The 15,655-nt window shown below is 48.5% G+C and overlaps 2 protein-coding genes across 2 annotated transcripts; both read left to right on the top strand.

Moving 5' to 3' along the window:
• The first annotated feature begins 1,040 nt into the window (after positions 1–1,040).
• On the top strand, positions 1,041–8,664 carry mri1 (methylthioribose-1-phosphate isomerase 1). The gene is given in 6 exon segments (NM_001016877.2): positions 1,041–1,228; positions 3,942–4,177; positions 4,313–4,485; positions 4,853–5,029; positions 5,745–5,969; positions 8,353–8,664. Coding segments are annotated over 6 exon segments (1,065 nt in total). The 5' UTR covers positions 1,041–1,096; the 3' UTR covers positions 8,475–8,664.
• A 1,803-nt stretch (positions 8,665–10,467) lies between these two features.
• c19orf53 (chromosome 19 open reading frame 53) lies at positions 10,468–13,750 on the top strand. The gene is made up of 3 exons (XM_002941010.5): positions 10,468–10,677; positions 13,311–13,366; positions 13,495–13,750. Exons 1-3 carry the CDS (start codon positions 10,602–10,604, stop codon positions 13,639–13,641), a joined length of 279 nt encoding a protein of 92 aa, XP_002941056.1. The 5' UTR covers positions 10,468–10,601; the 3' UTR covers positions 13,642–13,750.
• The last annotated feature ends 1,905 nt before the right edge of the window (positions 13,751–15,655 follow it).

The following is a 15,655-nucleotide window of genomic DNA, read 5'->3' as shown; positions in this document are numbered from 1 at the left end:
ACTCCCTGGTTGCTATGGTATGTAAAACTCTCCTTAGCAACCTGTCCCATAGAGGCAAGAGGCAACGTTTCTATGCAGATCCTCCCTAGCAGGTTTTAGTCTTGCATTTAAACACTCCCTGGTTGCTATGGTATGTAAAACTCTCCTTAGCAACCTGTCCCATAGAGGCAACGTTTCTATGCAGAGCCTCCCTAGCAGGTTTTAGTCTTGCATTTAAACACACTCCCTGGTTGCTATGGTATGTAAAACTCTCCTTAGCAACCTGTCCCATAGAGGCAAGAGGCAACGTTTCTATGCAGATCCTCCCTAGCAGGTTTTAGTCTTGCATTTAAACACTCCCTGGTTGCTGTGGTATGTAAAACTCTCCTTAGCAACCTGTCCCATAGAGGCAACGTTTCTATGCAGAGCCTCCCTAGCAGGTTTTAGTCTTGCATTTAAACACACTCCCTGGTTGCTATGGTATGTAAAACTCTCCTTAGCAACCTGTCCCATAGAGGCAACGTTTCTATGCAGAGCCTCCCTAGCAGGTTTTAGTCTTGCATTTAAACACACTCCCTGGTTGCTATGGTATGTAAAACTCTCCTTAGCAACCTGTCCCATAGAGGCAACGTTTCTATGCAGAGCCTCCCTAGCAGGTTTTAGTCTTGCATTTAAACACACTCCCTGGTTGCTATGGTATGTAAAAACTCTCCTTAGCAACCTGTCCCATAGAGGCAACGTTTCTATGCAGAGCCTCCCTAGCAGGTTTTAGTCTTGCATTTAAACACACTCCCTGGTTGCTATGGTATGTAAAACTCTCCTTAGCAACCTGTCCCATAGAGGCAACGTTTCTATGCAGAGCCTCCCTAGCAGGTTTTAGTCTTGCATTTAAACACACTCCCTGGTTGCTATGGTATGTAAAACTCTCCAGCTTGAATTCCAAACCAGGGAGCCTCAGAGGAAACTGTTACACGATTCTAAACATTTAAAAAACACAACCCCAGGAAACTACAACTGTGACCCCCTTGCTGGGCTTCCCTCACTTCCGGGTATCATTTCCCACGGAACAGTAAGCGCCTGAACCCGTATCCCCGCCCCCGGAAGTGACGCAGCCGCCATGTCTCTGGAATCGGTGCGGTACAGCCGCGGCTCCCTGCAAGTGCTCAACCAACTGCTGCTCCCGCACAAGAGCGAGTATGAGCCCGTTACAGGGGTGCAGCAGGGGGCCGACGCCATCCGGACTATGAAGGCAAGGGAAATGCCAGCAGAAAAATCCTCATGGGGATGGGAGTGCGCATGCGTGCAGTGGGCGTGGTTGCGGTCGAATGAATGAGCGGCAAAGGGCGGGGGCGCTATGCATGCTGGGAGTGGTTGGTTTGTGTGGCGAAGCCATGTGGGAAGTCTGTGTAATGTAAAAGTCCCACTCCCCAAAGGCAGCCATTCATACACTGCTACCCACTGCATGATTCGCATGGTCCCTAAAGGGATATTGACATTTATGGGGCACTTTGTATTTCTAAATGACACTGTTACACAGCAAATAATTCCCTCTGCCATTTAACCTTTTATACTTGAACCAACAATGTATTTGTAGCCATACCCCCCAACTGTCACGCTTTTCAGTCCCGGTTTTTACAGCGCGTCCCCGCTGTCCCGGATTGTTCAATGAATGTCCCGCATTACGGAAATGTAGAACATTCATTAAACTATCCAGGCCAGTGGGACGCGCTGGCTACAGCAGAGCGCTCCGGCTCCTTCTTCTTGGGCTCCTGCTCCTTATTCGGCTCCTCGTACGGCGGAGACAGGTCCTTTTATAAGGTTGCGCCTGTGGGTGTGACGTCACACGTACGCACGGGCGCAACCTTAACAAAAAGGTCCTGTCGCCGCCGTACAAGGAACCAAATAAGGAGCAGGAGCCCAAGAAGTCTATGGGGGCCGCTATGTATGGGGGAATTTTCTATTGGAGGTACTCACTATGGGGGCAATTGGGGGGCTACTGTGTATGGGGGGCACTGTGTAAGGAGGGCTACTGTGTATGGGGGGGCTCTGTGTATGGAGGGCTACTGTGTATGGGGGGGCACTGTGAATGGGGGACACTGTATGGGGGGACACTGTGTAAGGAGGGCTACTGTGTATGGGGGGGCAATGTGTAAGGAGGGCTACTGTGTATGGGGGGACACTGTGTAAGGAGGGCTACTGTGTATGGGGGGCAATGTGTAAGGAGGGCTACTGTGTATGGGGGGCACTGTATGGGGGGCACTGTAAGGAGGACTACTGTGTATGGGGGGCACTGTGTAAGGAGGGCTACTGTGTATAGGGGGCTCTGTGTAAGGAGGGCTACTGTGTATGGGGGGCACTGTGTGTGGAGGACTACTGTGTATGGAGGGCTACTGTGTAATGGGGGGACACTGTGTAAGGAGGCTACTGTGTATGGGGGGCACTGTGTATGGGGGGCACTGTGTATGGGGGGGACACTGTGTAAGGAGGGCTACTGTGTATGGGGGGGCAATGTGTAAGGAGGGCTACTGTGTATGGGGGGGCACTGTAAGGAGGGCTACTGTGTATGGGGGCACTGTGTATGGGGGGGCTCTGTGTAAGGAGGGCTACTGTGTATGGGGGGCACTGTGTGTGGAGGGCTACTGTGTATGGGGGCACTGTGTAAGGAGGGCTACTGTGTATGGGGGGCACTGTATGGGGGGACACGGTGTAAGGAGGGCTACTGTGTATGGGGGGGCAATGTGTAAGGAGGGCTACTGTGTATGGGGGGGGCACTGTAAGGAGGGCTACTGTGTATGGGGGGCACTGTGTATGGGGGGGCTCTGTGTAAGGAGGGCTACTGTGTATGGGGGGCACTGTGTGTGGAGGGCTACTGTGTATGGGGGGCACTGTGTAAGGAGGGCTACTGTGTATGGGGGGGGCACTGTGTATGGGAGGGCTACTGTGTATGGGGGGGCAATGTGTAAGGAGGGCTACTGTGTATGGGGGGAACTGTATGGGGGGACACTGTAAGGAGGGATACTGTGTATGGGGGCACTTTCTATGGGGGCTACTGTCTGTGAGTCAATTGAGGGCATGGTCTGTGGGGTCAATTGGGGGCACTGCCTATGGGGGGGTACTGTTTATGGGGGCAAATGGGGCACTGTGTATGGGGGGCACTGTCTATCGGGGTGCTGTCTATTCGGCCATCGTGGGCACTATTTTAACTATTTTTAAAATGGGGTGTGGCAATTGGGTTGTGGCCACAAAGTGGGCGTGGCCAAAAAAATTCTGGGGGTGAGGGGGGGATATCATTCCAACTTGCAGCGCAGCAGTAAAGTGTGCCTGAAGTTTATCAGAGCACAGGTCACATGATTTTCAGTACACAGAGGCCCAAACAGCCCCCCATAGGCCCAATAAATAGTGAGTGTCTATGGCACCTTACAGCAGCCCCTCTGGCATTTGCCTGAACCCACAGATTGCCAGTCCGGGCCTGATTTTCAGTACCCAGAGGCCCAAACAGCCCCCCCCATAGGCCCAATAAATAGTGAGTGACTATGGCACCTTACAGCAGCCCCTCTGGCATTTGCCTGAACCCACAGATTGCCAGTCTGGGCCTGATTTTCAGTACACAGAGGCCCAAACAGACCCCCATAGGCCCAATAAATAGTGAGTGTCTATGGCACCTTACAGCAGCCCCTCTGGCATTTGCCTGAACCCACAGATTGCCAGTCCGGGCCTGATTTTCAGTACCCAGAGGCCCAAACAGCCCCCCCCATAGGCCCAATAAATAGTGAGTGTCTATGGCATCTTACAGCAGCCCCTCTGGCATTTGCCTGAACCCACAGATTGCCAGTCCTGGTCTTAATTCCCCTAGTGCACTCACATCCTTGGACTTGGCACCCATGGGTGCTATCACTGTTTTACCCTAATTCTAATACATAGCCCTTGTTAATCATGTATATCTTAATCTGCTGTACCTTCAGGTTCGTGGGGCCCCGGCTATCGCCATTGTGGGGGTGCTGAGCTTGGCTGTGGAACTGACCAGCAGAACGTGCCAGGATGTGCCCAGCTTCATCGCGTTTGTCCAGGAGTCTCTGTGCCACTTGGTGGATGCCCGCCCCACGGCCGTCAATATGAAGAAGGCAGCAGATGAGCTAAATGCATTCCTGGCTAAGGAGGCTGAGAAAGCAGGAGCCACTACTCAAGGGCTGGCTGAAAGGTGAGTCTGGATCAGGCCCTAGGCCAGGGACGGGCAGTTTGTAGATGCTGTTGAACTAAAATTCCCTTATGGAAAACTCAATGTGTGTTATCCTGGTATGGTATTACTTTAGAAGCCTCCCATTTTTCTCCTCAGTGTCATCCAATGGGCAGAGGCCCTCCTGAAGAAGGACGTGGAGGATAATCAGATGATTGGGGACTTCGGTGCTAAGCACATACTGGAGACGGCAGGGCCCACGGAGAAAGTCTGCATGCTGACTCACTGTAACACTGGCTCGCTGGCGACTGCAGGCTATGGGACTGCGCTAGGTGAGACACCAGTTATCAAAGGGTTAATCAACAACGAAAAGAATGATTGGCCCTCTCTAAATCTGGTCTTCTTTTCCTTTCCTGCTGCGTTGCAAAATGTAATAACAAGGGCCAATCCTGTCCAGGTGGTGTTCTCCACAGCAGCCAATCAGATATTAGATTTTGTTGCAGCGGACTAGTTGGTTATGCTGATTGGTTGATGTGTATAACTGAAACCTAGGCAAGTTATGCTCTGTTATTACTTTACTCCTTGCTAATGGTGCCCCCCTCGATACACCGCTCCTTGCTTTTTCTTGCTCTTAAACCTGTCTCTCCTAGGTTTGTGGGCAGGATGCTTTCTTACCCTGTTTCTCCACCGCTGGGGTAGGTGTGGTGCGCTCCCTCCATGTGCTTGGCCGCCTCTCTCACGTATTCTGCACTGAGACCCGTCCTTACAACCAGGGCTCCAGGCTTACGGCTTATGAACTGGTGTATGAGAAGATCCCAGCCACACTCATCACCGACAGCATGGCCTCCGCCGCTATCAGGGATCGCAAGGTTACCGGTACGTACATCCCTGCAAACCCCATATATATCTGTAACCTTGTCATGGGCTAAGGGGGCCCAGCCTGAAGGCCAGTTAGGGGGGGATTTGGGGTGAGTGCTTATTTGTGCCCTGGGTACCCCTGGAACTATAGCAGGGTGACTGTTACCCCAATGTTTCTATATATCTGTAACCTTGTTATGGGCTAAGGGGGCCCAGCCTGAAGGCCAGTTAGGGGGGGATTTGGGGTGAGTGCTTATTTGCGCCCTGGGTACCCCTGGAACTATAGCGGGGTGACTGTTACCCCAATGTTTCTATATATCTGTAACCTTGTTATGGGCTAAGGGGGCCCAGCCTGAAGGCCAGTTATGGGGGGATTTGGGGTGAGTGCTTATTTGTGCCCTGGGTACCCCTGGAACTATAGCAGTGTGACTGTTACCCCAATGTTTCTATATATCTGTAACCTTGTTATGGGCTAAGGGGGCCCAGCCTGAAGGCCAGTTAGGGGGGGATTTGGGGTGAGTGCTTATTTGTGCCCTGGGTACCCCTGGAACTATAGCGGGGTGACTGTTACCCCAATGTTTCTATATATCTGTAACCTTGTTATGGGCTAAGGGGGCCCAGCCTGAAGGCCAGTTAGGGGGAGATTTGGGGTGAGTGAAAACTGCTCAATAGCCTACTTCTAATACGGTTTCTTGTATGGTTATGTCTCCTATCCTTTTTCTTCTATCCCCAGCCGTTGTGGTGGGTGCAGACAGGGTGGTTGCAAATGGAGACACAGCCAATAAAATTGGAACATACCAGTTGGCCATCACTGCCAGGTATCATGGAATCCCTTTCTATGTGGCTGCGCCCAGCACATCATGTGACCTCAGCCTGCCAACAGGTGGCAGCATTGTCATTGAGGAGAGGCCCAGCCATGAACTAACAGATATCAATGGCGTCAGGATAGCAGCACCAGGTGGGTGAATAAAGGTGGCCCTCGGGCCAAACGACCGAATTAGCCAATGTTTCCCACCAGTAGGTGGGCATATCGGGCAAAGATCCGCTCGAGCTTAAGGTGGCCTCATTTGGCAAAACATATGCCGATGTGCCTGGGTATAGTCTGCCTAGCGATCTAATGGGAGAGAGATACAGAGTGATCTTATTAAATGTGATTTAAATAGGAAATAATGTATCCCCTGTTGTGTAATATAAGGATATTTTAGTGACCAAGGGTTTCTGTGAGGGATTATGTACCCCCTACTATATACAGTGGTGTGAAAAACTATTTGCCCCCTTCCTGATTTCTTATTCTTTTGCATGTTTGTCACACTTAAATGTTTCTGCTCATCAAAAACCGTTAACTATTAGTCAAAGATAACATAATTGAACACAAAATGCAGTTTTTAAATGAAGGTTTACGTTATTAAGGGAGAAAAAAAACTCCAAATCTACATGGCCCTGTGTGAAAAAGTGATTGCCCCCCTTGTTAAAAAATAACTTAACTGTGGTTTATCAATTTCAATTTTCAATTTCAATATCAATTTCTGTAGTCACCCCCAGGCCTGATTACTGCCACACCTGTTTCAATCAAGAAATCACTTAAATAGGAGCTACCTGGCACAGAGAAGTAGCCCAAAAGCACCTCAAAAGCTAGACATCATGCCAAGATCCAAAGAAATTCAGGAACAAATGAGAACAAAAGTAATTGAGATCTATCAGTCTGGTAAAGGTTATAAAGCCATTTCTAAAGCTTTGGGACTCCAGCGAACCACAGTGAGAGCCATTATCCACAAATGGCAAAAACATGGAACAGTGGTGAACCTTCCCAGGAGTGGCCGGCCGACCAAAATTACCCCAAGAGCGCAGAGACAACTCATCCGAGAGGCCACAAAAGACCCCAGGACAACATCTAAAGAACTGCAGGCCTCACTTGCCTCAATTAAGGTCAGTGTTCACGACTCCACCATAAGAAAGAGACTGGGCAAAAACGGCCTGCATGGCAGATTTCCAAAGGCGCAAACCACTTTTAAGCAAAAAGAACATTATGGCTCGTCTCAATTTTGCTAAAAAACATCTCAATGATTGCCAAGACTTTTGGGAAAATACCTTGTGGACCGACGAGACAAAAGTTGAACTTTTTGGAAGGTGCGTGTCCCGTTACATCTGGCGTAAAAGTAACACAGCATTTCAGAAAAAGAACATCATACCAACAGTAAAATATGGTGGTGGTAGTGTGATGGTCTGGGGTTGTTTTGCTGCTTCAGGACCTGGAAGGCTTGCTGTGATAGATGGAACCATGATTCTACGGTCTACCAAAAAATCCTGAAGGAGAATGTCCGGCCATCTGTTCGTCAACTCAAGCTGAAGCGATCTTGGGTGCTGCAGCAGGACAATGACCCAAAACACACCAGCAAATCCACCTCTGAATGGCTGAAGAAAAACAAAATGAAAGACTTTGGAGTGGCCTAGTCAAAGTCCTGACCTGAATCCTATTGAGATGTTGTGGCATGACCTTAAAAAGGCGGTTCATGCTAGAAAACCCTCAAATAAAGCTGAATTACAACAATTCTGCAAAGATGAGTGGGCCAAAATTCCTCCAGAGCGCTGTAAAAGACTCGTTGCAAGTTATCGCAAACGCTTGATTGCAGTTATTGCTGCTTAGGGTGGCCCAACCAGTTATTAGGTTCAGGGGGCAATTACTTTTTCACACAGGGCCATGTAGGTTTGGATTTTTTTTCTCCCTAAATAATAAAAACCCTCATTTAAAAACTGCATTTTGTGTTTACTTGTGTTATCTTTGACTAATAGTTAAATGTGTTTGATGAGCAGAAACATTTTGTGTGACAAACATGCAAAAGAATAAGAAATCAGGAAGGGGGCAAATAGTTTTTCACACCACTGTATTCTATATTACAGTTCTATTTTCTTATTTTTTTTTTATTTAGCTTTTTGTTCAGCAGCTCTCCAGTTTGGAATTTAAGCACTAAACTGATTGCTAGGGTTTAAACGACCCTAGCAACCAGGCATTCGATTGAATTTGGCGGAACAAAAAGAAAAGTAATAAAAAAAAATAGGAGAGGACCTGAACAGCCGGGGTCAGTGACCAGTGACCCCCATTTTGAAAGCTGGAAAGTGAAAAAAATGAAGACCAATTAAAGAATGGGATATTCTATAACTTAATAAAAGGTAAATTAAAGGGGAACCTACCCCTTTAACGCCCAATAATGAGGTGCTGGTTGCACTGGGGCTCTGTACAAACACAGGAGTGCCAGAGAGCAGGGGGCGGGGAGGCAACTAAGTAGGGATTTCCTCTCCTCCCAATGTGTCTTATCAGCTGTTGCTTATTCCTTCTCCTGCAGGGATTGGTGTGTGGAATCCGGCTTTTGATGTCACCCCCCACGAGCTGATCACTGGGATAATAACCGAGCGAGGGGTCTTTAAACCCGAGGAGCTGAGAGACGGACTGACAAAGGGACAGTGAGAAATTGGGGCTGAGACCAGTATTCCCAGGGCTGGGGGCTCAGCATGGAGCCAAGGAACTGCCCTTCCTACACTTACTGCCCTTATTGCCCCTTAGTCTGCGGCACTTGATGGGCAAATGCTTTGTAAGAAATCATCCGAATCTGTAACTGTGACTTTAGTTTTTTACAGGAATTAAAAAATAGAGCGAATGATACGTAGTGATTGTATATTTGTTTCTCTGTTTTGGCCATATGTGTCCCTTTCCTCCCTGATTTTATAATTATTGGGTCATTTTGAGACTAAACTGTGACACAATCACAATATAATACACAACTGTAATGCATATCCTGTAATATATATCCCTTAAAGCGATTGTGACAGAGTTAGAATATTTTTTTTTTTATCTTGCCATATTATGTACTTACCTGATAGCTTCTGAAACGCTATTGAAAAAAATCCCACGGTCCAGCTGGTCCGCACCTTCTGAATCTAAGTCCCACGAGGCCGCCATTTTCTTTCTTCTCTTCCGGGTTCCTGGAACCGCCGCCCCTGCAATAAAAAAAATGCTTACCTTTCCACCAATCGGCGAGGGGTCCTGCGCTGCCCTTTCTTGCTTCAGTGCGCAATGTCATCACGTACACGTCGGCGCTCAGGAACAGAGACAGGTTTGTCTCACAGTTGTGTCCAGGATATTAAGAAGCGTTTATTTAAAAAACAAGTGCTTTCCGGGGAAAACGGTCAACATGAGTAGTAAGTACTTTTGGAGGTAGCTTGTATGGGGGTACATTATCCCATTATCCCTTATAATACATGAGTGATACTCAGAGTTCCCTGTATAACTCAGCCTGCAGCCTTGTGCCTTTATATGGGCACAGAACCCCTCAGTGACTGCTAATATCCTTATCATTTACAGTAGGGGGTACATTATCCCTTATAATACATGAGTGATACTCAGAGTTCCCTGTATAACTCAGCCTGCAGCCTTGTGACTTTATATGGGCACAGAACCCCTCAGTGACTGCTAATATCCTTATCATTTACAGTAGGGGGTACATTATCCCTTATAATACATGAGTGATACTCAGAGTTCCCTGTATAACTCAGCCTGCAGCCTTGTGCCTTTATATGGGCACAGAGCCCCTCAGTGACTGCTAATATCCTTATCATTTACAATAGGGGGTACATTATCCCTTATAATACATGAGTGATACTCAGAGTTCCCTGTATAACTCAGCCTGCAGCCTTGTGCCTTTATATGGGCACAGAACCCCTCAGTGACTGCTAATATCCTTATCATTTACAGTAGGGGGTACATTATCCCTTATAATACATGAGTGATACTCAGAGTTTCCCTGTATAACTCAGCCTGCAGCCTTGTGCCTTTATATGGGCACAGAACCCCTCAGTGACTGCTAATATCCTTATCATTTACAGTAGGGGGTACATTATCCCTTATAATACATGAGTGATACTCAGAGTTCCCTGTATAACTCAGCCTGCAGCCTTGTGCCTTTATATGGGCACAGAACCCCTCAGTGACTGCTAATATCCTTATCATTTACAGTAGGGGGTACATTATCCCTTATAATACATGAGTGATACTCAGAGTTCCCTGTATAACACAGAACCCCTCAGTGATTTCTTAGATTCTTATCATTTACAGTAGGGGTGAGGTATGGTTTCCATGTCACTTTAAAGGTGCCTGGGAGTTGTAGTATAAAGAAGCTAACATGCCTGGGCTCTAGAGTTACTGAGGAGCTCTGAATCTATGAAGTAAAACTCAGTTGCAGACAATGTTTCATAATGAATCAGACAGAGACTTTAAGACTGCAGCACTTATAGCTTTCCCTAAAGTCAATGCTGGTAATACAGAACTTCTAGAGATTTATGATTTTGTAATTGGTGCAGTTTTCAAATGTGCCTCCACCAAGATGGCGGCCAAAGCGTCCGGCTCCTCACCAGCTTAATGGCGCCTCCCAGAAAGTGACGTATGCGACAGGAAGTTTGCGCGCATATTTATTTCCCCTACCAATATGGCTGCCGCCTCACATGTAACTAGTACGCACTTGTGATCAGTTCCTGCGGAGGGAATTAGAGTTATACGTGCCGGTATCGTGTCAGTCTCCTCACACGGCTGTACTCCGCCATGGCACAGGGGGCGGTAAAAGGCAAAGCTAAACCCAAGAAGCCTGCCAAAAAGTCCGTGCCTATGAGGAAAGGAGGTGAGGGGAACGTGTTTGCGCAGCTTCTATCCGCATTAGCTCTATATACAGACTCAGTCTGTGTGTGTGTCTCCTAGGCTAGAATTCTGGGTCTGCTAGGATTTGTACTGATGGGAAGTGTAGTTAAAGATAGATAGCTAGAGTCTCAGCCATAAAGCAGGGCAGGACTGCTGCTTACAATGGGGGGATCAGATAGGATCTGTGCCACTGTGACAGAATGCTCTGTTATACAGATAGCTAGAATCTCAGCCATAAAGCAGGGCAGGACTGCTGCTTACAATGGGGGGGATCAGATAGGATCTGTGCCACTGTGACAGAATGCTCTGTTATACAGATAGCTAGAATCTCAGCCATAAAGCAGGGCAGGACTGCTGCTTACAATGGGGGGATCAGATAGGATCTGTGCCACTGTGACAGAATGCTCTGTTATACAGATAACTAGAATCTCAGCCATAAAGCAGGGCAGGACTGCTGCTTACAATGGGGGGGATAGGATCTGTGCCACTGTGACAGAATGCTCTGTTATACAGATAGCTAGAATCTCAGCCATAAAGCAGGGCAGGACTGCTGCTTACAATGGGGGGATCAGATAGGATCTGTGCCACTGTGACAGAATGCTCTGTTATACAGATAGCTAGAATCTCAGCCATAAAGCAGGGCAGGACTGCTGCTTACAATGGGGGGATCAGATAGGATCTGTGCCACTGTGACAGAATGCTCTGTTATACAGATAGCTAGAATCTCAGCCATAAAGCAGGGCAGGACTGCTGCTTACAATGGGGGGGATCAGATAGGATCTGTGCCACTGTGACAGAATGCTCTGTTATACAGATAGCTAGAATCTCAGCCATAAAGCAGGGCAGGACTGCTGCTTACAATGGGGGGATCAGATAGGATCTGTGCCACTGTGACAGAATGCTCTGTTATACAGATAGCTAGAATCTCAGCCATAAAGCAGGGCAGGACTGCTGCTTACAATGGGGGGATCAGATAGGATCTGTGCCACTGTGACAGAATGCTCTGTTATACAGATAACTAGAATCTCAGCCATAAAGCAGGGCAGGACTGCTGCTTACAATGGGGGGGATAGGATCTGTGCCACTGTGACAGAATGCTCTGTTATACAGATAGCTAGAATCTCAGCCATAAAGCAGGGCAGGACTGCTGCTTACAATGGGGGGATCAGATAGGATCTGTGCCACTGTGACAGAATGCTCTGTTATACAGATAGCTAGAATCTCAGCCATAAAGCAGGGCAGGACTGCTGCTTACAATGGGGGGGATCAGATAGGATCTGTGCCACTGTGACAGAATGCTCTGTTATACAGATAGCTAGAATCTCAGCCATAAAGCAGGGCAGGACTGCTGCTTACAATGGGGGGGATCAGATAGGATCTGTGCCACTGTGACAGAATGCTCTGTTATACAGATAGCTAGAATCTCAGCCATAAAGCAGGGCAGGACTGCTGCTTACAATGGGGGGATCAGATAGGATCTGTGCCACTGTGACAGAATGCTCTGTTATACAGATAGCTAGAATCTCAGCCATAAAGCAGGGCAGGACTGCTGCTTACAATGGGGGGGATAGGATCTGTGCCACTGTGACAGAATGCTCTGTTATACAGATAGCTAGAATCTCAGCCATAAAGCAGGACAGGACTGCTGCTTACAATGGGGATCAGATAGGATCTGTGCCACTGTGACAGAATGCTCTGTTATACAGATAGCTAGAATCTCAGCCATAAAGCAGGGCAGGACTGCTGCTTACAAGGGGGATCAGATAGGATCTGTGCCACTGTGACAGAATGCTCTGTTATACAGATAGCTAGAATCTCAGCCATAAAGCAGGGCAGGACTGCTGCTTACAATGGGGATCAGATAGGATCTGTGCCACTGTGACAGAATGCTCTGTTATACAGATAGCTAGAATCTCAGCCATAAAGCAGGGCAGGACTGCTGCTTACAAGGGGGATCAGATAGGATCTGTGCCACTGTGACAGAATGCTCTGTTATACAGATAGCTAGAATCTCAGCCATAAAGCAGGGCAGGACTGCTGCTTACAATGGGATCAGATAGGATCTGTGCCACTGTGACAGAATGCTCTGTTATACAGATAGCTAGAATCTCAGCCATAAAGCAGGGCAGGACTGCTGCTTACAATGGGGGGATCAGATAGGATCTGTGCCACTGTGACAGAATGCTCTGTTATACAGATAGCTAGAATCTCAGCCATAAAGCAGGGCAGGACTGCTGCTTACAATGGGGGGGATCAGATAGGATCTGTGCCACTGTGACAGAATGCTCTGTTATACAGATAGCTAGAATCTCAGCCATAAAGCAGGGCAGGACTGCTGCTTACAATGGGGGGATCAGATAGGATCTGTGCCACTGTGACAGAATGCTCTGTTATACAGATAGCTAGAATCTCAGCCATAAAGCAGGGCAGGACTGCTGCTTACAATGGGGGGGATCAGATAGGATCTGTGCCACTGTGACAGAATGCTCTGTTATACAGATAGCTAGAATCTCAGCCATAAAGCAGGGCAGGACTGCTGAGAAAATAAAATGTAACCATTTGATGCCTGCATCCCTTTAACATGTAAACTCTCTTGCTCTTTTCTGCCCCCTGCAGGCCGAATTATTGCACCAAAGAAATCGCGCATAATCCACCAACAGAAACTAAAGAAGGTACAGTATGGCGAGACATAGGGCTGGTTGGGCTCAGCCCACAATGCACCTCTGGGCGTTGGTATCCTCGCACACAGACTGGGGGTGCCGGGGCCACACAATAATGTTCCTTTCCCTGTGTCTGGCAGAACCTGGAAGTGGAAATCCGGAAGAAGATTGAGCACGACGTGACCCAGAAAGCCAGCTCCAACATGCCCAAGAAACTGGCGCTGCTTAAGGCTCCGGATCAGGGCAAGAAGGATAAAGGGAGCGCGGCCGGAGGGAGCAAGGCTTGAAGCAAAGGGGGGGGGCTGCCCTTGATACGGACAGTTTGCCCCGGCTGGGGCAGGACCCTATAATGGGAGGCCTCTTGTGTTTTATCCAGTAAATATTTCCCAATTCTTATGTGCTTTACGTTTTCCTTTACTATTAAATATCAACTTATATTGGGAGGGTATTTCCAGCAACTTGTAACTCTACTTCCTCTCTGGCAGAAAACAGCAGCGCTAACTTGCTTTATGGCAGGCGTTCCTGTAATCCTATTCTGAGCTGGATTATTCCTGCTCTGTGTAAATAAACACTAAAGATCAGGCTTTGTCCTTCTCCACTGGTTGCTGAAGGACGAATCCCCACAACCCGTTGATGGTAGGCAGTTGTTAGAGGATTATGGGAGTTGAAGTTCAACACCAGTTGGAAAGAGTCAAGCTCGGTATCCCTGTTGCAAATGGCTCCTTTTGCACAGCTGCATGCCCAAGCCTGTTTTTACTCGTCAGTCAAACTTGGGGCTCTGGATATTGCTGGACTACAAATCCCAGAATCCTTTTGCATAAAATCAAGGGTTAAAAAGTTTAAGCCTACGATGAGTGTGTGAAAAGTACAGCATTAAAAGTGAGGAGATGGGAATTTCTTTACTGTAATGTTGTCTGGCCAGTGTGTGGCGCTCTACTCTGTACCTGTATATTCTGGGGTATTTCTATGCTGCAGTGTTGTCTGGCCTCTGGGTGGCGCCCTACCCTGTACCTGTATGTGCTGGGGTATTACTGTGTCTAGCCACTAGGTGGTGCCTTATCCTGTACCTGTATGTACTGAGGTATTTCTATGCTGTAGTGTTGTCTGCCCATTGGGTGGCACTATACCCTGTACCTGTATGTGCTGGGGTATTACTGTGTCTGGCCATTGGGTGGCACTATACCCTGTACCTGTATGTGCTGGGGTATTACTGTGTCTGGCCATTGGGTGGCACTATACCCTGTACCTGTATGTGCTGGGGTATTACTGTGTCTGGCCATTGGGTGGCACTATACCCTGTACCTGTATGTTCTGGGGTATTATTGTGTCTGGCCATTGGGTGGCACTATACCCTGTACCTGTATGTGCTGGGGTATTACTGTGTCTGGCCATTGGGTGGCACTATACCCTGTACCTGTATGTTCTGGGGTATTATTGTGTCTGGCCATTGGGTGGCACTATACCCTGTACCTGTATGTTCTGGGGTATTATTGTGTCTGGCCATTGGGTGGCACTATACCCTGTACCTGTATGTGCTGGGGTATTACTGTGCCTGGCCAGTAGGTGGCACCCTGTATGCGCTGGGGGTATTACTGTGCCTGGCCAGTAGGTGGTGCCCTGTATGCGCTGGGGTATTACTGTGCCTGGCCAGTAGGTGGCACCCTGTATGCGCTGGGGGTATTACTGTGCCTGGCCAGTAGGTGGCGCCCTGTATGTGCTGGGGTATTACTGTGCCTGGGCACTAGGTGGTGCCCTGTATGCGCTGGGGTATTACTGTGCCTGGCCAGTAGGTGGCGCCCTGTATGCGCTGGGGTATTACTGTGCCTGGGCACTAGGTGGTGCCCTGTATGCGCTGGGGTATTACTGTGCCTGGGCACTAGGTGGTGCCCTGTATGCGCTGGGGTATTACTGTGCCTGGGCACTAGGTGGTGCCCTGTATGCACTGGGGTATTACTGTGCCTGGCCAGTAGGTGGCGCCCTGTATGCGCTGGGCACAGTGGGTTTCCCGCAGTAGAGTTGCCCCGGGCTGAGCTCAGCACAATCCCCTGGGAGTCACATTATCCGCCCGGCCAGTTATTGAGGTCATTGTCTCTGCCGGACAATAGACATTTCATGTGTATTAAATGAATGGGGGGGGGGGGGGGGCAGCTCTTATTCTTCTCCCCGCCCCCCCCTGCCCTGTGGCAACGCTGCTGTTATACTCATGGCTCCTGGCTATGTAACCAGAGATGCACATATGGCTACTTAATAACCAATAGCCTGCCCCTTGGAACTCTGGGTATGCACGTATATAATAATGCC

Source organism: Xenopus tropicalis, chromosome 3 (genome assembly GCF_000004195.4).
Source record: "Xenopus tropicalis strain Nigerian chromosome 3, UCB_Xtro_10.0, whole genome shotgun sequence".
Lineage (NCBI taxonomy): Eukaryota > Metazoa > Chordata > Amphibia > Anura > Pipidae > Xenopus > Xenopus tropicalis.
This window is presented reverse-complemented; position numbering and strand designations above follow the sequence as displayed.

Coding starts and splice junctions, on each gene's coding strand:
- c19orf53 (XM_002941010.5), top strand. CDS start 10,602: ATGGCACAGGGGGCGGTAAAAGGCAAAGCTAAACCCAAGAAGCCTGCC. Junction 10,678..13,310: donor CGTGCCTATGAGGAAAGGAG/GTGAGGGGAACG, acceptor TGCCCCCTGCAG/GCCGAATTATTGCACCAAAG. Junction 13,367..13,494: donor ACCAACAGAAACTAAAGAAG/GTACAGTATGGC, acceptor TGTGTCTGGCAG/AACCTGGAAGTGGAAATCCG.